We start from the raw sequence: 24556 nt of genomic DNA on the forward strand, positions 1-24556 counted from the left end.
CGACTCCACCTAATCATTTACAATAAAGGGGAAAACATTCCTACAATTCATTTAAAACTCAAATACAGTAGAATAAGACAATAAAACCTTAAACTCACCACAATGCAGCACGGATGGGGAGGAGGTAGATGTCCCTACAGTGACGTCATAGGGATATTACAGCAACCTACAAACGTTAATATTATTAAATCGTATGTCATAATGATATTTTCCAAAGCAACGCATCTGTTTTACCTGCAGGGGGCGTTGTAGCCCTTCAAACCGTCTTGTGTTGAACATGTGGTGTAAAAGTTTATCTTAAAATAAAAAGGTTTTAGTCAACAAAATGTCACAACAATGCCATTTAATGTCCAGGAACATTGGAAACACACTAATGTCATTATAACTGTAAAGATGAGAAAATAAAGCATCTAACTCTTAAAGTGCTCATAAGAGAGATTCAAATACAGCATTTAACTCTTTATTTGCTCATAAGAGATTAAATTACAGCATTTAACTCTGTATTTGCTCATAAGAGAGATTAAAATACAGCATTCTGACTTTCAGGCGACTGGTGCAGTCGCCTGAAAGTCAGAATGCTGTATTTTAATCTCTCTTATGATCAAATAAATGCGCATCGGCGTCACAAGAAGGTTGGATTCAGTAGTCTGACTCGTCCGACAGCTCTCCCTGCTGCGTCCAGTGCTTCCTCTGCTTCTCCCTCTTCCTCTTCCTCTCTCCCATCAGCAGCGCGGCCAGCACGGTGACCGCCACGGTGCCGGTGATGACGAGCACGGTGACTGTCTCGGCGAGGCACAGCTCGGCGTCCACGTCCGTCAGCCGGTAGTCCTTCAGGGCGGCCGGCTCGCGGCAGGTCAGGTTGTAGTAGTCGTCGAGGAAGAGTCGCTGGACGCTGCGCAGCTTCCGGAAGACTCTCTGCAGGTCGCAGTCGCAGTTCCAGGGGTTCTCCTCCAGCAAGATGTGCGTGCTGTAGGCGCGGATGCCCAGGAAGGTCTTGAAGTGGACAGCGGACATGCGGTTGTCGGCCAGGTCGAGCAGCGTCATGCTAGTGAGCGGTTTGAAGACGGACGCTTCCATGGCGGCGATCTGGTTCCCGGCCAGGTTGAGCACCTCCAGCGAGCGCAGCATGGAGAAGGTGCCGCTCCGCAGCGAGCGCAGCAGGTTGTCCTGCAGGTGCAGCTGTCGCAGGCTGCTCATGGAGGAGAAGGCCCGCACCTGGATGCCGCGGATGAGGTTGCTGCTCAGGTTCAGCCGCTGCAGGCCGTCCAGGTGCAGGAAGCTGCGGCTGTCCAGGCCGGACAGGCGGTTGTGGGCGAGCTGCAGCTCGCGCAGCAGCGCCAGGCCCACGGAGAAGCCCTCGGCGAGGGAGGAGATCCGGTTCCGGCTCAGGTCCAGCTTCTGCAGGAACTCCATCTGGGAGAAGGCGGCGTCCTCCACCACGCTGACGTTGTTGTTCTGCAGCAGCAGGAAGCGCAGCTTGCGGTTGCGGCTGAAGGAGCGCGCTGGAATGACAGAGATCATGTTGTCGGACAGGTCCAGCAGCTCCGTGTTGGGCGGCACGCGGCCGGGCAGCTGGGAGAAGAGCGCCCGCGAGCAGACGGTGAACTTCAGGTCTCCTCCGCAGGCGCAGCCGCTCTCGCACCAACCGCTGCGAGACCTGCAGTACGCCTCGGCCACCAGCAGGAGGAGCACCAGCAGCTCCCTCATGGCCTCAGAGCTCTGGAAAGCCACAGAGACCAGTTCACACACCAGAGACCAGTTCACACACTACAAAGTCCAGTTCACACACCAGAGACCAGTTCACACACTACAAAGTCCAGTTCACACACCACAGAGACCAGTTCACACACCACAGAGACCAGTCCACACTTTAGAGACCTGTTCACGCACCACAGAACGAGTAAATGGAGCAAAAGGTGCATCAGAGTCAAAAGAAGCTCAGTTTAATCGTCACAACAAACATCAGCGATGAAGTAAAAGACCATAAATAAATAAATAAACGTCAGTGTTAAAGTACGTTATTTTCTTAACGGTAGAATTAGTTTAAAGTCTGAGGAACAAGAGGTCTATATCCAGTCTTAAAGCCATTATTCAGTCTTTTAACCCTTTATTGGGCGCTCATTGAAAAGAAAAAGATTATATATAGCTACCTGCAGGATAAAGGACTATATCATCACAGGTATATCTTCGCTATGCATCATCTTACAGGTGTCGAGCATCATAGATGCAGCAGAGCTACGTGTCTCTGTGGTGTTGCAGGTCGTCTCTTACCGGCAGCTGCTCCTGTTGTTTGTCTCCGTCCGCTTCATCTGCTGACGGTTGTCAACACGCAGCCGGCGGCGGGCGGAGGCGGGACATGAGGAGTGACAGGAGGAGGCGAGGGAGGGAGGTCACGGGCCGGAGAGCCACAAAGAGATGGAGTGATGGAAAGAGAGGCGGAGGAGGGAGCGCGTCAATTATTCACCAGGCAGCGGCAGGCTGTGTGTGTGTGTGTGTGTGTGTGTGGGGGGGGGCTTTAAGCCAAACTGGGCCACAGAGCATTAGGAGGTCTGTACGGATTGGATTGATTGCAGCGAAAGGAGGTTTATTTATAGATCTATATAATCTTTAAAGGATGCTTTAGAGACTATCAGTTTATTTTAATACTGGTTTTAGGTTAATTTACTTATCGATCCTATATTTTATTACATTTAGGTTGTAGAAATGTATTGTCTTTTTCAAAGTTTTTTTCAAGCACTTTGAATTTTTTCCGCACACATTTCTGTCTTTTGGATAATTCCTTTCATCCCCAAATAAGTTTTTAGTTTCTACTTAAATAGAAAATAAAACGTAAGAAAAGAACATTTTGAGTTGTCTGACAGCTGGAGCACACCTGTAGCACACCTGTAGCACACCTGCATGAGTTAAGCTTGAGCTCCTGCAGCTGGCAGCAGCACAGAAAGGTCAAAAGGTCAGATCTCTTTCTAGGGATTTGGTGAATAAAGGACGACAAATCAGCAGCTAAAAGAAGTGAGGACAAGTTCTTTGAAGCTGCTTGCAGACAGATGTTCTGTGTTCTCATCTGGAGGATGAAGAGGATGAAGATGATGAGCAGACCTGTTGCTACCAGAGAGGAAGATTACTGTAATGCGCTCAGATCCTCCGTACACCTCGAACACGATGACAGAAAAGCTTCAGTCTCTGAGTCACACCAATGATTAATGTCACGTAACAGAAGCCGACCAGGAAGTAAAGATACAGACATCTCTGAGGAATCATGTCTCACAGAATTACCTTTTTTATATATATAAATAACTTGTCCTAGAGATACTAGTAACAGGAGAAGTAGCACTAATGTGCATTAATCATTAATATGATCACCTGTGTGACCAATGTCCTCCTCTTCCTTTCCGGCACGGCGGCGTCCACTGCTGCCGCTCGTTCTTCTTCTGCTGATTATAAAAAGGAGCGTGAGCAGGTGAACAGGTGACCTTATACTACTCTTCTTCATCGAGTAGTACCTCTACTCTACAGCTACTGCCTGGATTGCTAATAATACTCCTCACTCCACTACTAATACTGCTGGTTGTACTGTTAAGTACACATACTTGTATTGCCTCTGTGGTAGTTTTAATAACTTTTGGGTCAAAGATATCATAATCTAGATAATCTCGCAGCACTAGAGGGTGTTTTGGTATTAGTGTAAACGACAGACACACACACACGTATGTGTGTGTGCTCTATACAGTGTAACCCGGCAGCAGCAGGATTAGTGGGACATGAAGACGCTAGTCGTTAATCCATGAGGATTTCAGGGATTACCTCCATGCTCTGAACATTTAAATCTTCATCTCACTTTTATTCTTTATTTTCTTATGTCAGGTTTAATATTTGAGATGAGAAATCTAAACTAATGCTTTCACTGACGATTATAATGATAACGGATTATTTTCTTAATTCACTGGTTAATCGTTCGGTCCACTAAATGTCAGGAAATAATAATTAATCCCAATGACGATTAATTTAAACGGTGCAATAAACAGAGAAAAGCATGTTTTCAATCTAACAAGGAATCAACTAATACTTTTTAATATTGATACATTTCTATATATTTTTTCTAATACGTTCTAATATGCAGGCCCTCATACTTTACTGTAACCATATCAGCTTGTCTCACCTGTGATGTCATCAGTCTGACTGTGTGCAGTACTCAGAGCAGCCAGCATGGGGCGAGGCAGCGCCGTCTGAAACAGGACAGAGCGCCATAGTAGTACATAATAGGAGTATTCCGATTCTGACATCATTTTAGACATATTGTACGTAAAACACACACACGCCTTATTAGAACCTGATGACAGGTCCCGCCCATCAGCTGTCAATCATTGCTCTGTCCCTCACGCCTCATGCCAATAAAGAAAATTCAAATGCTTTACAAAACCTTTGTTGACGTGAATTCTGGGAGCAGAGCAGTGAGAACTGGAGCATCAGGCGTGTGTGTGTGTGTGCTGCGTGTGTGTGAGATGGAGGTGTTAAAGGCCCAGACGGGTGGCGGCTCGTTCACGCCCTTCCTCACATCCAACATGGCAGCTCTAACCTTCTTCCTTAAGTCAGTGTCTTCATCTCCATCATCATTTTATCTGATCGTTGATCAATGTTGAGCTCAACAACAACAACAACTTGTAAAGCTACTACTACAAACGCAGCAACAACACTCCTTCAACTACTTCTAGTACCTAGTAGTATTACAACTTGTAAAGCTACTACTAGTACTGCAAAACTACCTAGTACTACTACAACTTGTAAAGCTACTAGTACTGCAAAACTACCTAGTAGTACAACAAAAACTGCAGCTTCTTAAAACTCCTACCACTGGTTCTCGTAGGTACTACTACCACAACGACTACTACTTCAAAGGCTGCTACTCAACAGGTACTGTAACTGCAAATACTTCTACTACAGTGCTACTGTAGTACTACTGTCCTGCAACCTTTCACACTCTGAAAGTTCTGTATAAGAAAACAACTTTTTCTTTGACCGCCAACCTTTGTGTCTGTCTGCGTGTGTGTATGTCCGTGTTTCTGTGTGTGTGTATGTCTGTGTGTGTTTCCTGACAAAGCCACTGTTGATAAAGAAAACACCTCCAGGGAAACTGGGAAAAGTGTGTGTTTGATTGAGCGTGAACACACACACACACACACACACAGTCTCCAGTGGTCTGGATGTCAGTGTGGATCCATCAGACCAACAGGAGGGAGGCCGTGACCTCCAAACCAACTCCACTCATCTTCTTTCTCTCCTCCTCCGATTCCTCTCCTCCCCATGTGTCCCACTTCTTCTCTCCATCTTCATCCTATTTGTTCCCGACATCTTCATCTTCATCACTCCATTTCTCAATTTTTCTTTTGTTACGTTTCCTTTCTGTCTCTTCTTTTTTGTTCATCTTCTGTCTTCAGTATCTAGGTCGAGGTTGTGTTTCTGCTCTCTTGTGTACACACACGTACACACACACACACACACACACACACACACACACACACACACACACACACACAGTATTTTTGGCAGCTCAGTGTGTGATCGCCCCTTGAGATGTCAGAGCTTTTAGGTCAGGTGGATCTGTGAGATTCAGCAGCTTCCAGGAGAAAAGAAACCAGCGGCGACAAACCTCTGAATTATAGAGGAACGCGTTCTCACACGTTCAGTAAGGAACACGCACTGTATTAAAGGTTCTGTTTAAAAATAAAAGCTTTTACAGACAACAAGGTGCATCTTGGGTAAATAAATATAAACATATAGTGAGACGTAAAGTTTTCTTCAGCTTGTGTTTCAGACCTCTCCACCCGGCTCGTCTGGTGGGGTCAACAAAACAAACGCGCTGATCCAACCTGTTTTGGCATATTGACATAAAGGTAACGACAGCCATGTCACACATACACACTCACTGTGTGTTGTGTGTGTGTGTGTGCTGGGGTCAGGTGGCAGCGTGCAGGTGAAGCTGCTCAGTGGATCGACACAGAGGAACATCACAACAGAGCACGCCTCTCTGCAGCTGTTTACAGACATACACACATAACATCATGAGCTACTGTTATGTACTGTGTACATAAATATACATCATATATGTATTATATTGATATAAGAGTAATAATACCTCTTGTGGTGGGCGAGTCCTTAAATAACTCCAGTTAGTCTGCGGGTGTCTGATCCCACAGAAGCTGGTGACGGTTGGACCAACGCCACGCTGAGGTCCACACGAGGTAAAGGTCGAGACGTCCATGACACAATGACACACACACACCCCTGACCTTCAGCTCGACATCCTGCAGACTGATGAACAGTGTTTCAGCTTCTCAACACGCGACTGCAAATCTGCTGATTGATTCTGAATCTCAAGAAAGCAACAACATGAACATTTATTATTATATCATTGTTCCTGTTTGTCCAGAAGTGAAGCCCTGAAATATCTTTAGAATAAGCTCATGTATCTAACAACCTGCTGCTGACCTCTTTACCTCCCTGCTGAGTGGAGACCTTTCCTGCTCACACTAAAGGACTCCTGCAGGGAGAAGTGTCCAGTACTAAAAGCCTCCAGCCTGCTAACGGCGCCATGAGCTGTGTTTAAACCTTAAGGATGGCCCCGCCTTCTGGACCGTCCTGTGTCTCACAGATGAAGACCAGGACATCAGGTTTACCTTCCATCTGGATTTGTTTCCTCACATTTAAATCTCTATTTTACTTTATTTATTCATGTTGTATGGTCTGTCAATCGATCCCTGTGGAGTGCATCGCGTTGCTCTTTCCTGAGAAGGAGCTCGCTTGGAGCCGCTGTCTGACGGACCGGAGTAATGCACCATGACAGCCCGACCGGGAGGGAGGGGGGAGAGAGAGACAGAATGTGGACCAATAAAAGCGATGAAGAACTGAATAAAAGCTCAGAGAGAAATCAATCACAATATTTATTTTATATGAGCTAAAAGTTGTTATGTTACCTTGGTGTACAAAATGTAAGACAACAAAAATATGAAGCAATGACACCCGGATAGGTGTCGTTGCTTCATATTGACGTTTTCATTCTTGTATTGCACGTCATATATTACTTGTATTCACTGTGCGGAGACGCACAACACCCCGCGCGGATGATTGACCACGTCACAAGCCGGCAGAGTGAACCGGCTGAGTGCCACGGGAGAAGAACAACTCTCATGAATGATTCGGGCGAGTCGTTAAAGATGTAGAAGTCGGCAGAGCAGACAGCGGTGGAGCACTCGAGGGGTGAAGCCTGCGTGTGGTTTAACACACCTTCACAGTGAAGCTCGTGAGACGCTGGAACTTCACTCGTTTTAGGGTAGATTCATCAAGAGGATCTGATCTGCAGGCCTCTGGGTGGAGTCAGAGTTGTTTGCTTTCGGCCTGGCGAGACTTCACACGTCTGCTGGTGCCAAAAGCGTGACGACTGAGGGGGGGGGGACAACAACACTGTTTGTGTGTTTGTGTTGTCGGTGCAGATAAAAGCCTCCTCAGGTCATCATGGTGTGCGTCATTTCTGAGGTCCTATGATGCACCTCACCTCACTGGTCATTCTTATATGCACATCCTCAAGTATGTTTTGTATTGTTGTGTCATTATTTAGTCGTTTTAATGTGCAGAAGATACATATTTTACCTTTAATTATGTACACTATTAGAGTCTGTTGGCGGAGATATCAGCTGATAGCTCATTTATCATCAGTCTCCACCACAAGGTGGTGTAACGTGTCTCTTCCTTGAGTGACTCTTACCTAACCTCCCTGATGATCAGCTACTGTGCTTGAAGACGCTCAGGGTGCGACAGTGACACCTGGTGGGCAGGTGAGGGACGGCGGCTTCTGAAACGACAGCAGACGTGTGAGCTCAATCACGCAGAGGAGACGAGACAATTCAGTGTGATTGCACAAAATCCTTTATTTCCAGGATCCGAGAGCACATTTTCAACACGAGGCTCGAAGACAAACTGCAAAAGTTTAGTTTACAGACAGTTACAAGCTTCAGTGATAAAAGTAGCAAAATAAAGTCTGTGTGCGTTTAAAAAAATGAACCACGACAAAAAAAAACAGATTACGGAGAGTTTGATTCCAGAGTTTGACTCGACAAAAATAACAGAATGAAAATATAAAAGAGGTTTAGATGTTAGCTGGTGGACAGAGTGGAGTAAAAACAGTAAGACTGGAACATCCTGAGGATGGACTCATGGCACTGCTTTTGTTTTGAGCTAAAGTGACAAACAGGACAAAGATAAAACACTCCGAACAATATTCATACAACATAAAAGGCCTTTTCTCTACAAGACTACTTTCAGTGCTGGAGAAAGAGTTTGTGAGTGATGTACAGCAGTAAACACACCACACACACGACACACACACAACCAGTCCTGTTGTTGGTTTGGTAAATGATTGTCACAGCATTTGATCTCACGCCTGGTTTAAATATTCTGTTTCATAAGAAAAGTTTACAAAAAAATAGCAAAAACAAAGGAAAGAGGCAAACACATTGAAATGCATTTCAATCCACAAGTCACTTCAAATAAAAGCTTCATGTACAGGTTTCACAAGACATTCGACATGGCACACACACGCGTGTTCACATGTTTCTCATTTGTTTTTCTGACTCGGTGCTAAATGCTGTCGGCCAGCTTGTTACCGCCGTCTTCTAGACGTGAGTAGCGCTGCATTGCTGTGGCATCAGGATGAGCTGGAGGAACATAGACCCCCATAGAACCTTTATGAACGGGTGTAGAACCCATAGAACTTTCAGGGATGGATGTAGAACCCATAGAACCTTTATGAACAGGTGTAGAACCCATAGAACCTTCAGGAATGGGTGTAGAACCCCTAGGTACCTTTATAAACAGGAGTAGAACCGATAGAACCTTTAGGAGGAGGTGTAGAACCCATAGATATCTTTATAAATGGTGTAGAACCCATATAACCTTGATAAATGGGAGTAGAACCCATAGAACCTTTATATATGGGTGTAGAAACCATAGAACCTTTGGAACAGGTGTAGAACTTATAGATACCTTTATAAATGGTGTAGAACCCATAGAACCTGTATAAACAGGAGTAGAACCCATAGAACCTTTAAGAAAAGGTGGAGAACCGAGAGTGGAACCCATAGATACCTTTAGAAAAAAAAGTGTCTTATCTTCACAGTATTACTACAGGAGATAGCTCACAGACACCAGACTCCATTGACACAAACAGTCAGTTGGCTTAGGGAGCAAAACAAAGCCTGCTTTCTACATTTAAGTGCATATCTCAATCATTTGTGATGAAAACATAAAGCATGTCTGCTTCCATGCGCTTCCTCCTGGCCTTCAGTTGTCATCTATTATTTACAGACCGTCCTTAATGGAGCGGCTGCAGGGGAGTGAGGGAGGCAAGGTGGATTCAAGGGACACTGCCCTGGCCTTCAGATGCTTATACATGTTTGATTGAAGAGCCACTGACGGATCAATCAGACTCTTTCTGATCGCGTCTGAAAGGAAAAGTGCTCGACATAACTGTAAACCTCGAGGAGGATGAACGTAGCGCTAAATCTCACCTCAACACAGAGACTATCAGGATGAGAAGCCAATCCGGCTCTTTTAATCTAAACAAAGATTTTTTTTCAAAGCCAATGCGGTGTTTTTAAGCTACAATATTCCATATTTTTCAGGCAGATCTTTGTCGTGACACTTTGAGCTGGTTCATTGTCTGCAGCTATTTTGACCCGTCAAAAGGTACGCCTTTCGTGATGTGGAATGTAGTTTTTAACCAACAGCTGCTTGTAAAGAAGGAAAGTCACCGCGTACAGGTCGCTTGTGAAGGAGGAAATGCCAGTAAAGTGAGAGGATATATGACCTCTAACAGCGAAACAAGTCCACTGGGCTGCAGCTCAGATCTGTATCATGGTTGTTTTTATCAAGTCATCAGAGTAGACGGACCAAAAGAGACTTGTTAATGAAAGTAAAGCATCTCTCTTCAGGACAAGTGTATAAACAGATGAAATTAAACTGCTAAAACTGGAAAGCGTCTCTGAGGGAAGAGACAGACAGACCTGATACGTAGTCCTTTCTTCTTCTCCCCTGGGATCGTTCCATAAAAACAGAGCTGGTCATATAGAACATCTCTCTTCCTCCCTCCTCCTGCACCTTCTCTTCTCTCCGCTCAGAGCAGAAACCCGGACTTGTGGGGGTCCTGCAGGGCGGCAAGTCCGTCTGGGATGTCTCCGGCTCCGCTGGGCCTCAGACACGAGTGGATGTACGCGGCACTCTCCAGCTGGGAACAAGTGGGATTCATGTTAATCACAACTACTCTAGAATTACGTGACTTTAAATCAATTTTACATTGGATGTTGGACTTCCCCTGACTGGTGCTGACTCTGTAACGTGACATTTAGATTATATGAAACTACAAGCACTCTCGATAGCATACTATGAGGCTTTACTTTCCTGCTTCTCAACTCTTTCCTACAGATGAAGGTCTTGTCTCCTCCCCCCCCCCACCCCACCCTTCCCTCCGACAGCATTAGGTAATGATGACAGTCAGATTGTAGGTCAGCCCCGCTCATGCTTGACTGGCCGGCCTACCAGTACTTCTCTTTCAGTAACGGCCACTGACCCTGAAGAACAACAGCGGCGGCTGAATGAAGGCCGGGGGCCGACCTGCTTCCATTCACCATTGTGCCGGTGCAACAATGACACTCGGGGAGCACAGAGATGCAGAAAGCGGTCCTGTGAGTTGCAGGAATAGAGACGCCACATGGAGGACTACAGGGTGGTGTTGAAGTCAAGCAGAGCTTCCTGATGCGCAGGTCTCACGGCTCCAGCTCCGTGTTGTGTGTTCATGCTTTCTCTGAACACCACACAGCCTCATTCACCGGCTCAAGCACTGGGACTTATACTGGGCAGCAACGCTTGCACAAAACCTGAAACAGCTTCTTAAAGAGTTCCTTTAAATGTACGAATAATGTTTTGTTAGGGCAACTATTTTCAACATTGACTTATCTTTTGACTACTTCCTCGATTTCTCATTCAGACCATAACATTTACTTGTAAAAAACAGATTGACATTCAAACTTCTTGTTTGGTTCCACGAGCCATCCAAAGTGCAGGAAATATCAAACATTCACATTTAAGAAGCTGAAACCAGATACGTTTGAGTTTTGATTATTAAAGTTGCAAATGAATTATCTGTTGAATGAAGCCTTCAATGTGCTGTTGGTGCTGGTGAAACAGAGAGTAGACTCCAGTGGATTGCCTCGGCCTCGTCTTATTTACCCGCCGAGTCCGGTCGCATCGCCACAATTTACTCTGAGCGCTGCCAGCTCGAGGCCTCTGTGTGCCGACTGGGAAAAATGAATCCATTTTCCTGACAGAGAAAGATAGCAGCGCCTGGCTGAAGGGTTGTGGTGTGTTGATGCTCGCTGATAATTGAGGGCAACGCAGACTCAGGGGCAGGGGATCAGGAGACCAAACAGTGCTGAGGAGAGCTGAAGCTCCATGTGAAGAGGGGGAGGAAGAGGACTGGCCTGACGCAGGACAGGAAGTCTTAGTTGAACCTCTGTATTGAACTAAACTATATGAAGCATTTATAGAAATACATGATATCTAGTTCAATAATTTGGTGCAATAACTTACTTATAAAATGCTGTTTTACATATTATTTTCACACCCAGTGTTCGTGCATCATTTATATAATGGAGAAAGACTTAAAACTCCAGTCTGGACCGGATTGAAGGGACTCATTATTCTAACAGAGTCTTACCTTGCTGTGAGTGGAGTCCAGTGTGCTGGTGTTGAAGGTGCCGTAGGCCTCTAAAGATGGCAGGCTGTACTGAGGCTGGGACAATCCCAGTAACTGGTCCAGCGCCAGTGCAGAGCTCTGGCTGGGACAATGGGGCTGCTCGGGTCTGTGGGCCCCCTGCAACTGGTAGGAGGTCTGGTAGTGGCAGGCGTCCGGTGTGGAGTTGTAACCAGCGTGGCCGTCCTCCACGTGGGGAGGGAAGGCCACGAGCCCGTCCGGGCTGTAAGATCTGTTTGTCGAGAGCTGATTCTGGAAGCCGGGGAGCGAAGAGAAGCCCTGGAGGTGGAGCGAGTGCTGGTCCTGCTGGAGCTGCCACTGCGGACCAGACCCATTCAGCAGCGAGGCTCTGAGCACAGTGTGCGGGTAGTGATGGCTGTGGTTGTTGGTCACCAGCCAGTGAGTGTTAGGAGCCCCACTTAGAAGCTCAGGGTCCACTGTCCCGGTCTTGGAGCCGGACTGGATGTTCCCCGGGTGACCGACGTGCTGCAGCATCTGCTGCGACAGCTGCGCGATGGGTGGAGCTGCAGAGCCGGCAGGAGGCTGCTGGGAGACGCTCCGTCCTCCGCCTCCCTCGGTCCCGCTCTCCAGGGAGTCTTGGATGTAGGAGAGGATTTCGTTGTTAGAGAGAATGTCCCCGAACGTGGGCACGTGACCCAGCTCCACCTGGATCATCCTCTCGTCCAGCAGCAGGAGCTCTAGGTCTTCGGCGTTCAGGCCCAGGTTCTCCAGGGCACTGAAGAGCTCGCTGTTGGAGCACGGCTCCTCGGCGTCCAGAGACAGCAAGTCTGGAGTGGCCAGCAGGGGGTCGCTGCGGCACCTCCCCGCCTTCTGCCAGCTGTCGCCGCTCAACAAGCCCCCAAAAGCGCCACTGTCGCCCAGCTGCTCGCTGAAGAGGCCGCCGTGGTACGACATCTTGGGCTCGGTGTCCGGCTGGCAGACGTACACGGATTCGTCCTGGCTCATCAGCGCCCCCAGCAGGGACTTTGGGTCCAGGTCGTCTGAACCGGTCTTGTCCGATTTCCCCTTCTTGGACTTGCCACCTTTGGCTTTTCCCTGGAAGGAGTCTGGGAAGCCGTGCAGCGGATACCCGGTCTGGTAGAGGGTGGCCTCTCCAGTGGCGAAGGTGAAGGGGAGGTGCATGGACCTCTTCCTCAGGTGCTCCCCTCCCTCCTCATCCCTGTGGACCACATAGGCAGAGGCAGAACACATGAGCAGACCAATCAGCGAGAGCTTAAAAAGCTCAAGCCGGAGCCACATGCACTCACACCAGCGGCCTCTGGGTGGCGATGATGTAGTCGGGCTTGCTGTTCTTGTAGACCAGCCGGGCGTTGGCCTGGACCCACTTCCAGCGGTTGTCCTTGGTAAGCAGCCGGAACACCGTGAGGCCGCTCTCGCCCGTCTTCATCACTGCAACCACATCAGAGGCTAACTGCTGTACGCTGGATATCATGAGTATCAGTTATTAAGATCTATTAATAGACTAATCACTAAGTACAGGAGCACAGTGTGTTTTTGGGAAAGGCGCTAATCTATAAGAGGGTTACTTTAAACGTGTATTGTGTATACTAATATTACTAATGTAGTGTTATGATAGCAAGGTAAGAAGCTGAAACGTTGTGTGCAGGTATCTCCCTCCAGCTGTGAACATTATCTCCAGACCACGACCCATCTCTTCACGCTGAAAACCATCCTGGAAAAGTTCAAACCTCCTGCTTTGTGTTGATGCTGGAAGGTTGTGTGTCTGTGTGTGCCTCATGTGTTGTTGCGGTCAGATGGAGATGCAGCGTGTGTGCATCCCTGTGTTGCATGTTTCTAAATACACATGCATGTATTACGTGTCTGCCTGCATAACTACATGCACACAGTGTGCGTCTTTGTGTGTCTGGTGGCGGCGCGTTGGGGGCGCCATGGTTACCGCTAACCGGGTCATTCGGTACACGAGGTAAGTAGGACATTTGACTCGCGCTCGGAGATTCCCTCCATTAGCGGCAGATGTTGTGTTGTTTGTTTGCGTTACGACGTAGTGTTGAGCCCAACAAGACGCGTTCATGTTGACTGGAGAGCTGAAGATAACTTCTGAGCCGGTGAAGAAACACTCAATCACAAATACGTCATTGTAATCCTAAAATAGATTGGTGTTCAGGTGTTTGCGGAGTCATGTGATGTGTTCTTCCTCGTGCTGAAGCTTCATGCTCTGCTCTTGGCCCTCAAATCGCGTCGTACAGCAAGTGTGGAAGGAGACGAACATTTTAAGTCCCGGCATGCACAATGCTTTGTTTTAATGTGATTTGTGATTCTTAAGGTCCTAATCTTTCCAGAAAGGTGTGTTAATAATAGGCGTGTTATTGTTAAGACCCTGAACCAGAGAGTTTGACTCAGAGACCGCTGGAGCATGTGAATCTGGCTCATATCATGCTGGATGTTAATAGTTATGATCACAATATGATTCAAAATGGATTTTTGCTTATAAAAGCCGGTGTGAGCGGTGACTCACTGCGGACGTGGTTCTCGGCGCAGTACAGCATGTCGGCGGCGTGAATAAACTGGTAACCCGAGCCCCGGACTCGCAGCTCCGCCTCCGTGTAACCCAGAACGATCTTACCCCTAAAAGTTCAAGAATCACACACATCTCACATCTCAGTTCACTCGACAACGTGTTGAAACCAACGTGCTTTTGGGGTGTGTCTGGAGAACGCACTTGGCGTCGCAGGACATGGGCGTGAAGTCCAGCTTGTGTTTGGTCCTGAAGATCATGTTGCGCGTCCTGATCTCCAGGATGGCTGGAGACTGCAGGGGTGTGGCGATGGCGAACAGGGCGAGCTGAGGCGGGTCTCTCTGACCGTGGAGGAACTTCAGACGGCCCTGGATGTTCAACGCCTGAAAGGAAGCGTGTTATTAGGATTATTGTGAGACTTGTGAGTTAGTTTAAAGGATCATCCTGACTGATGATCCTTCAAACTAACTCACAGGTCTCACAATAATGTGTGTGACCTTCATGAAGGTCAGCGCAACCTTTGTTTCAATATAAATGTACACAATCTGTGAGCATCGTGTCTATAAAAACCAAAGAGTTCTGGGTTTGGAGCAACTCTGGGTTGTAAATGGATGGTTTCCAGCAGAAGACTTCAGGCGACTAATTGACTGTCAAGTCATGAGATGTTGTGACATTTAACTCAAGAAAACATTTCTGCACCTGCAAAGAAGCAGTGACCTTTTGAAACACTGGCATTTCTGGGAGAATTGAGAGGTTTCCTGGGGTCTGATGTACAGTGACCTCTAGAGGGCCCGCCTCCTCCGCTGGTGACGTGACCTCAGTGGGCCTAAGAGCCTGCAGCCGTGATGTCAGGAGTCCAGCCCTGAATAGCAGGAGGGATTATGGAAAACAAAGCCATAGCGAGCAGTGGACAGGAGCAGAAACCTGGCTTAAAGCTCACGCAAACCTAGTACGAGGGAGATGAGGGACGTGGGTTCAAACCCCGTCAGGAGTCTCCTTGAGCATCTCTGACTTCACTGACAAAGTTGTTCTTCTATCTCCCAGCTGCTCTTAATCAATACCATGTTTTTATGTTGTGAGAAACACTTTTAGAGAGTTTAAACTCCTGCAGGTTGATTCTTACAGCAGACGGCGTGAAGGGAAACTAAAGGAATCTGAAACCAGTTAATGAGCTAAAACATTCATTGTTTCGTCTGTAAAATGCTCATGAAATTGATTTCAAATGATTAAATCTATGAAAGCATGGAGCAGCGTGTATGCCCCTGCAGTGCCTTGCTCATGGTTCTGTTCCTCTCCCTCCGCAGCTGAGTGTCTGGTCTGAAGCTACAACCCTGACTCAGCAGGTTCCCCCTGTGGCTGGAGGATTATAGCCCTTTTCCCCACGACCTCGAGGGTCTCTTAAAGCGGATTACAGGAGCAACGCTGGCTTCTGATCGCTCAGGGACTCTGAGGTGGCACGCCATACTAGCGGCACAAAAATATGGATTCATGTTCATCACGGCTCATCCAGAGAGACTCACCAGGAAGCCGGAGGAGTTGTTCAGCAGGCAGCGGAAGCGGCAGACAAAGCCTCTCTCCAGGAAGGACGAGTTCTCCGGGGGAAGCTGGTCGGGGTCGTAGCTCAACACCGACTTGCCATCTGTCGAATAACAATGAGGTTTACTTCTCTGCTGCTCGCCACGTCGCCTGGCAGCAGCAGCGTGATGCGTCCTACGCACCGGTGGAGGGGTCTGTGGGGGGGTTCAGGGCCCAGTGCAGGTTGCTCCTGAACTCCTGCTGGTCCTCCGTGTGGATCAGCTCCAGCACACTCTGGTGCATCACGTCGGTCTGAACATACAGGAACAGGAAGTGAGGAAACACATGCTTCCCCGTCAGCAGTGACCCTGCAGGGTGCGCTTGAAATCAAGCATCTCCGCCGTGACCCTGACATCTGTCTTCAGACCCAACTTGGCCAGAGCGGGACCAGTTTGTGCTAAGCTACATGAGACCTTTCGTCTCTTGATCCTTGATTTCAAAGAAGTCACAATCTCCTTTGCCCTGGGAATTTAACACCCCATCAGTTCACGAATTGTTTACGACCCCCCTCATATGCATACATAGATAGGAAAACAGTCTTTTGATTCACTTCCCCTCACACCGTCTGCTTCCAACATCACAGAGAAACATTTAAATCAGTTTAACATTGCAATACTATATTTTCCCATTACACTCACATTTGGATTTTCTGGGTAAACGCACGATGGCATGTTGCAGGTGGACGTGGCGAGGTGTAATGTCTGCACCTCTCCGTGTGTTGTGTTTACAGTGTGTTTGTGTTCAGACTCTCCGGACAGTTTGAAAACCACATTCTCCGGAGATGCGTTTGTTTTAATCACTCGGGCGATGCGTACACTATCAAACATATACAAACGATAAGATGTCCTGCACAGCTAATGCTTTGTGTTTCGGGGTCCCGAGTGAACGCAGTGGAGAGGATACTAAACGTGTGTTTACCTGGTGGAAGCCCAGGTAGTCCTGGATGGTGTGAGAGCAGAAGAAGACGGTTCCCTCAGCGGTCACCACCAGGACGAAGCCGTTCAGGGCCTGAGAGAGGAGACACCAGGATTACATTACTTTAAATGTGTGTTAGACAGACATGAATAACCCTCATTTTCATCCTGCTGTGCTACAGTGGAAGCATTTCACCTTGTGGTGGCGCTAAAGACAACAACCCTCCTGCTCTGTGAACACAAACCCGCAAAGAAAACATCAGATTCCAGCGAGAACAAAGGCTTTAAAACCAAAAGGGAAGAGAAAACTAAAGAAACAAAACAGGGATGAGACTTCTCCCCCGGGCAGAAAGAGAGGAAGACAAGGAGGAAGATGAGGAGGGGGAGGTCAGACTCAGTACTGGATGCCTAACACCAGTGTTTCCCCTAGGTTTACAGCTTTAGGGGTACGGGGGGACCTCGACGACACAGACAATGACACAAACACCAAAAGCATTACTTTTTCTGTAAATAACATCTTTTGTGACTCCATCTGTGCTCTTATAAATAACAGAATAAAGAACAATAACAATAACTTTCAATTTAACCAAATTGCCCCGCCAGCCCACAAAAAAAGAAAACAAAATTTCAATCACTTAAAACAATAAAAAATAAAGTTCTATCTGTGCAAAAAAATAATAATATGTAGTTACTACTATATAGCTTATTGTGGAAAACTAAAAGCAAATTGCAGAACAAAACAGAACAAGACTGCAGATATGTAAGCATCAGGTTGTATCAGTATTAGTATTATTATTAGTGAGCTGCTTTCCTCTACACATATTTTTAAAACGTGGTTGTTGACTTGATACGGACGCTCTCAGTTCACGCTCCACGTTGAGATGAGATCTTTTTACGGTTTTGAGAGACGGAACAGCAGAAAAGACGATTTCACAGAGACTTTGCGGAGACTGACTTTTGGCAAAACGCCAAAAATCGCCGAGTCGCGCATGCGCAATGTAATCTGTTAACCGTAAACATCAACCCGAAAGTAAAGGCATTTCTCCATGTATTTATTAATGACTTAGTTTAATGTCTGTGTAGTTTGGAATGTGTGAAGCCAGCAGCTCGTAGTTGGTAAGAGACACGAACGCTTTGACTCGTTTCACTTGGAGCAGGAGAGCCGCTCTGGGTTCAGAGAGCTGCTCCGGTGATCCTTTCAGGAAAGCTACTTTTGCTATCTTCTTTGCTATAATAGTGGGGCGCCCCGCCCCCCTATTATAATGGTAGGGGAAAACACTGAACACCTCCTCGTCGCTCCTCCTCCAGCCTCGGGGCTCGTGAGGAGGTGATGACACGGCGTCCCAACACCACAGAGGCATCCTCACTGATGAGGATGAAGAGGAGGATGAGGAGGCACACTCCATCTCCACTCCAGATGGTGTTAGGAGGATTTCATTGCTGCTGACGGGTCAGAACTTTGATAATGTAAACAATAATAATAATAATAACATATAAATCGTTACATGATTCGATTAGTTCGTGATCTGAGATGTAAGCTTAAAAACCCCCGCCCGAAAACTGCAGGACACACATGCACGCACAGGAAGAAGCGTTCTGACCCAGGTCCCTTCACACTCAACCTCCCAGTCTCCACGAGGAGGAATGAGGTCATGAGGGGTGTGAAAGATCTGGAGGAACACGTCAAACAGCCCAGAATACTCTGGTTGCTTTTAGTTGATTCCAACCCCCACTCCTGAATAATAGACGAGTTCACCGGCTCTGTATAACGCATGAGACCTTGTTCGTAATGGAACAGAAGGACGCTGCTGCTTTTCCTTTATGCTGCAGTGACCCAGTTACTCCTCTGGGATCAATACCTGTATCAATACAATGGTGCAGAGATCAATACCTGTATCAATATAATGCTGCAGGGATCAATACCTGTATCAATACACTGCTGCAGGGATCAATACCTGTATCAATACACTGCTGCAGGAATCAATACCTGTATCAATACACTGTTGCAGGAATCAATACCTGTATCAATACACTGCTGCAGGAATCAATACCTGTATCAATACACTGCTGCAGGGATCAATACCTGTATCAATACACTGCTGCAGGAATCAATACCTGTATCAATACACTGCTGGAGGGTAGAGACATAGTGTTTATTTGATTACTGTGATGCACAAAACCAACAAACACCAGCACCTCAGGGTGTCCAGATGTTTCTACATATGTTTCATGATGGAGACACTAGATGGACGTGTGTCCTCTCCAACCTGCAGCAGCTCTATGTTTCATGATGGAGACACTAGATGGACGTGCGTCCTCTCCAACCTGCAGCAGCTCTATGTTTATGATGGAGACACTAGATGGACGTGCGTCCTCTCCAACCTGCAGCAGCTCTATGTTTATGATGGAGACACTAGATGGACGTGCGTCCTCTCCAACCTGCAGCAGCTCTATGTTTCATGATGGAGACACTAGATGGACGTGCGTCCTCTCCAACCTGCAGCAGCTCTATGTTTATGATGGAGACACTAGATGGACGTGCGTCCTCTCCAACCTGCAGCAGCTCTATGTTTATGATGGAGACACTAGATGGACGTGCGTCCTCTCCAACCTGCAGCAGCTCTATGTTTCATGATGGAGACACTAGATGGACGTGCGTCCTCTCCAACCTGCAGCAGCTCTATGTTTCATGATGGAGACACTAGATGGACGTGCGTCCTCTCCAACCTGCAGCAGCTCCATGTTTTATGATGGAGACACTAGATGGACGTGCGTCCTCTCCAACCTGCAGCAGCTCCATGTTTTATGATGGAGACACTAGATGGACGTGCGTCCTCTCCAACCTGCAGCAGCTCTATGTTTCATGATGGAGACACTAGATGGACGTGCGTCCTCTCCAACCTGCAGCAGCTCTATGTTTCATGATGGAGACACTAGATGGACGTGCGTCCTCTCCAACCTTCAGCAGCTCCATGTTTTATGATGGAGACACTAGATGGACGTGCGTCCTCTCCAACCTGCAGCAGCTCCATGTTTCATGATGGAGACACTAGATGGACGTGCGTCCTCACCAACCTGCAGCAGCAGCTCTCCCTCCGGTACGACAGCGCTCACGGGCGCTCCGCTGCCGGCGGCCTGATCGCCGCTCTGCTTCACGCCGCTGGTCAGCTGGTTCTGCAGCGTCACTGCAGGGAGACGAGCAGGAGGGTTAGTGCAGCGCCACAGACACCACAGACATTTCTTCTGATCGTGACCCAGATTCCACAGCAGGATCAATAAGGTCCATTGTGAGTCTTTGTGCAGCCACAGACACCAACACAGACTGAATGCACACATAATGAGCTCTTATATATGTATTTTAATATTTTTCTGCCTTTATATTTAGTACATTTTTATATTTCAAAAGCATACTAATGATTTATAAGTTCATATGTGTATGCTGGTCATTCTAATGACTTAACGAAGGTCTGATAAATGATTTTTAAGGCATTTCTGGCATATTGCTGCAAGAAAAGCAGAATAAGAATGAAACGAGTGGCTGCCTGAGGGGAACAAAGCCACCTCACAGCGTACGGTATGTTTAGGGGAAAAGTTAATAACGCATTTTTCATAGTTGATACACTGAAACATGAATAAATACCAATATGTTCCTTCACAGTCGTTATGTTCTAAAGTCTCCGTTTGTGACTTTGTCAAAGAAAATGTCTCCTGTCACAAAACAAAATGCTCACGAGCCGACAGAGAGCAGTGAGAGCATGTTGACGATCAATAATTAGAGCTGGAGGGTCGAGACGTCACGAACCAGAGAAAACATCCCGACGCGACGGGAAGAGGGCGTCTGTTGGCCAATAGAAACATCTCAACAGACATGAGGGAGCTTCACAGCAGAGACAACAGTTTCACAGCAGACACGTTCACAACCTGCATGTCTGCTGCAGTTGTTTGTCCTGACCGAAATGAATGTTTTAGAGGTTCAACACAGACGACCGACATGTGCAGACTCCAAGGTGTCTGCGGTGTTGGGCTAAGAGACCTTTAAATATTCAGGAAGGATACGGAGAACACTTTGTTTACTATTTAAATTACCATGAAAATATCATTTAACGCCTGAATTTATTGGAACATTTCACATACTCCTTTACGAACGACGCTCACGTTTTCATTGAAGTTCATCCAGAGCGTCACTTTTTATCAGGCGCCCTGAACACAGCATCAAGTCTTCAAAGACCTCCACAGAAGCGTATTTGGCATTTTCTGCTTCATGCTTGATGAGGCGGAAAAGAGATTTAAAAAAGCATAATCTACACAAAGTCTGAAGTGTGTAGTTGTTTAATTCATATTTCACACATGAAGGACCCTCTCAGATGAATACAACGAGGTTTCCTGAGGTTGTGAGAGTCAAAAGTTGAGATTGGGCTCCTGCCCCCCTCCTTGCTTAAGAGGTCGGTAAAGCGAGTGAGTGGATTATCCTCCATGTTTCTATCCTTCAGGCTTTCATCTTCTCAAACACTCTACTGTGTGACTGAGGCTCTGGGACAAGGGTCGCCTCGCGGCCACGGAGACAGAAGCTGACCTAGTATAGCTAGAGGAGACGACGCTAGGATGGGGTCTAGACGGTCTGTGTCTGTTTCTGATGGTCAGAAACATTTCTGGATTGCTAACAATTGAAGCACAAGTTATGGAAATATTGTGAAGCTGGAAGTAGACAGAAGCCTCCAGCAGCAGATTAAACTGAAAGCTTCACATGTTCCACTCCTTTAGTGAGTTTTAAGGATTTCTGAAAGCTGTTTGTTGTTTTTGGGCGGACTTACAATTTAGCATCTGATTCCAAGTTTCACGCCTTAAAACTCTCTGACCGCCTTCCTGCGCCTTCCTGCTCTTTCCTCTCTGTATGTCTGCATGCTCTCTCTCAGTGTCTGTCTGCATGCTCTCTCTCTCTGTCTGTATGTCTGCATGCTCTCTCTCTCTCTCTGTCTGTATGTCTGCATGCTCTCTCTCTCTGTGTATGTCTGCATGCTCTCTCTCTCTCTCTGTCTGTATGTCTGCATGCTCTCTCTCTCTGTGTATGTCTGCATGCTCTCTCTCTCTGTGTATGTCTGCATGCTCTCTCTCTCTGTGTATGTCTGCATGCTCTCTCTCTCTGTGTATGTCTGCATGCTCTCTCTCTCTGTGTATGTCTGCATGCTCTCTCTTTCGCTCTGTCTGCATGCATGCTTGCTCTCGCTCTCTCGCTGTCTGCATGCATGCTTGCTCTCGCTCTCTCGCTGTCTGTCTGCATGTTTGCTCTCGCTCTCTCGCTGTCTGTCTGCATGTTTGCTCTCGCTCTCTCGCTGTCTGTCTGCATGTTCTCTCTCTCTCTCTCTCTCTCTCTCTCTCTCTCTCTCTCTCTCTCTCTCTCTCTCTCTCTCTGTCTCTCTGTCCCCAGGTCCAGAGTGAGGTGTGAGAAGCTATTTCAGTATCTGGTGGGCGGAGGGAAAACAGAGCAGCTGTTTGGGAGCACAGACTGACATTCAGCAGCTTCACGTTCTGCGTCTCTCTGTCTCCTTTCAGGACGGGTCATCGTCACGACTTTCAAACCACAATACACCTGCGAGCACGGCGTCACACTCCCTTTAGCTCGACGGCCCTGAGGTTAGATTCTCTAGCGTGTGGTGTTTCCTACCGGAGAAGAAGTTCTTGGTGCGCAGGAAGCTGACGCTGAGCCTCAGGATAGACAGCTTGTCCAGGCTGGACACCACGTCCTGGGGGAAGGGCAGTATGCCGGCCAGCCGGTCCAGCTCCGAGTTCAGGCGGTCGCGGTGCCGCTTGGACGGATTGGACTTGATGCTTTCAGCCGGGGGCGGCTTGACTCTGCAGGGGTCGTGAGATTTATCATCATCATCATTATCAAATACTGAGAGTTGGGTTGTCATTACAGTCTAGATACCAACGCTTCCATGGAAAACAGAACTGTGAGGCTGAATTTTGGGGGGAAATATACATACGTGTGGATAAGCATGTTGATTTATGAGTTAATTTTAATAAAACAACCATAACTCTATTATTATTAACCTGTTTAATTATTCTACTACTAAAAAATACAAATGCTCTTAATCAAAAATGCAATTATCGTATTCATATTTAAAAATACAGAATAACATTAAACAAGTTAATGAACACAAACGTACCCTTTCTGAGCCGGTTTCCTTCTCTTCCGGGCCGTATACATGATGATCTGTTCAGTGAAGCTGCAGGACAGCCATAAACACACCAGTAGAGTCCAGTAGACACCAATAACTCCCCTTATAACACACCAGTAGAAACCAGTAACTTCCCGTATAACACAAGTAGTCACTAGTAACTCCCCGTATAACACACCAGTAGAGTCCAGTAGCAGAAGCTCTCCCAGGGCTCAGGTCACGTGCCTCACCTGCTGCTAACTGCCCACTAGCTTACATGTGAAATAGCAGTTTGTTACTCTCCGTCACTTTCCGTTACTCTCCGTTATTCTTAGTTACTCTCCATTACTTTGCGTTACTCTTCGTTACTCTGACGTCGCCGTCCTGTTAAAGGGACCGAGCGGACGCCATTGCTGGAGACGGACGCGCGAGCGCTCCCTATGGAAGTAACGTTACGGGGACCACCGGCGTCAAACCCCGTTGTAAAAAAACATCAACCTCCTTTAGAGCTTCGCATCCTGCGGGAGACTTCGCCCCCTATTTGGTTGTGAAATGAAACCGCCATAAAGTGGAGAGTTGCTCTGCGTCCCCTCCCCAGCTCTCCGATCTCCTCCCCGGACCACTCTGCCGCTGCCCTCCTCGAGCTCCAGGACCAGCTCCAGGACCAACGCCAGCGCGCGCTTCCCGCGCATTGATTGGACGTTGGTAGCGCGCGGGGAGAGGGGTCAAAGGTCGCGTCAGGAAAAAACAGCAGTGGTTGCAGAAAAGCTGTTTAAAATGTACTTTCTGAGGGGCAATTTAACACTTCCTATTGTAATGATGCATGCCGAATTCATAAGCGCTTCTTCATAAACAAGACAATGATAATTGACCCTGGTTATCCGTTTTTTTTAATGCGTATGAAGCAAGTGAATATACAGATTGTTTGTTTTTAATGAAGTCTGGTGAGAATCAATGCCAGGTTAGAATCCAGTGTACTTTTGGAGAGGAAGAATAGTTAAACGTTTGTATATATATATACATATACCTATATATATATATATATATATATATATATATATATATATATATATATATATATATATATATATATATATATATATATATATATATATATATATATGTGTGTATATATATGTGTGTATATATATATGAAGAGTACTTACTGTTGTACTTGCAGACGGTGGTACTTCTTGTACACAGAGTACTGGCTCCTATCAGAACTTGGTGGAGGCTTTCTAAGGCAGTCGCCTCCTATAGCACTCCATATAGCACATATACATATATACTGTATATTTTACTATATACCATGTATTTTTACTTAAGTTAAGATATTTTATATATATATATATATATATATATATATATATATATATATATATATATATATATATATATATATATATATGATATTGCTTTTTATGAGTGGGTGAATATTAAAATAATAAAGGAAGCAGTTGTGAGTGTTTCCAGTCATTCCTTTTCTTTATTACCAGGAGATATTGCTGTTCATTTCGGTTCACTTGCTTCGTAATGCAGCGAGTCAAAGTAAAACAATACGAGTCTGTGTTTTGATTCCTTCTGGCCCAGTTTGGTCCTGCAGTGAAAATCATTA

The 24556-nt window shown here is 46.7% G+C and overlaps 2 protein-coding genes across 18 annotated transcripts; both read right to left on the bottom strand.

The window, feature by feature from the left end:
• Window positions 1–139: 139 nt before the first annotated feature.
• LOC137794153 (aryl hydrocarbon receptor-like) lies at window positions 140–23617 on the bottom strand. 17 transcript variants are annotated; one of them, XM_068590816.1, is made up of 18 exons: window positions 22951–23617; window positions 22446–22633; window positions 19859–19968; window positions 16788–16877; window positions 16013–16121; window positions 15815–15933; window positions 14499–14677; window positions 14295–14404; window positions 13066–13207; window positions 11762–12977; window positions 10053–10273; window positions 7757–7843; window positions 6131–6220; window positions 5922–6028; window positions 4157–4223; window positions 3361–3431; window positions 2272–2312; window positions 1699–1719 (listed from the first exon to the last, which is right to left on the bottom strand). In XM_068590816.1, the coding sequence occupies exons 1-11, from the start codon at window positions 22989–22991 to the stop codon at window positions 10163–10165; spliced, it is 2415 nt and encodes an 804-aa protein (XP_068446917.1). In that variant the 5' UTR covers window positions 22992–23617; the 3' UTR covers window positions 1699–1719; window positions 2272–2312; window positions 3361–3431; window positions 4157–4223; window positions 5922–6028; window positions 6131–6220; window positions 7757–7843; window positions 10053–10162. The 17 variants fall into 17 exon arrangements, with proteins under 17 accessions (XP_068446911.1, XP_068446906.1, XP_068446910.1 ...); XM_068590812.1 differs by having other exon boundaries at window positions 6131–6306; XM_068590815.1 differs by lacking the exon at window positions 5922–6028.
• Window positions 640–1707, bottom strand: LOC137794289 (leucine-rich repeat-containing protein 4C). The gene has a single exon (XM_068591037.1). The coding sequence runs from the start codon at window positions 1705–1707 to the stop codon at window positions 640–642; it is 1068 nt and encodes a 355-aa protein (XP_068447138.1).
• Window positions 23618–24556: the final 939 nt, after the last annotated feature.

Source organism: Clinocottus analis, unplaced genomic scaffold (genome assembly GCF_023055335.1).
Source record: "Clinocottus analis isolate CAN_PGR_092001 unplaced genomic scaffold, fCliAna1.0.p SCAF_24, whole genome shotgun sequence".
Lineage (NCBI taxonomy): Eukaryota > Metazoa > Chordata > Actinopteri > Perciformes > Cottidae > Clinocottus > Clinocottus analis.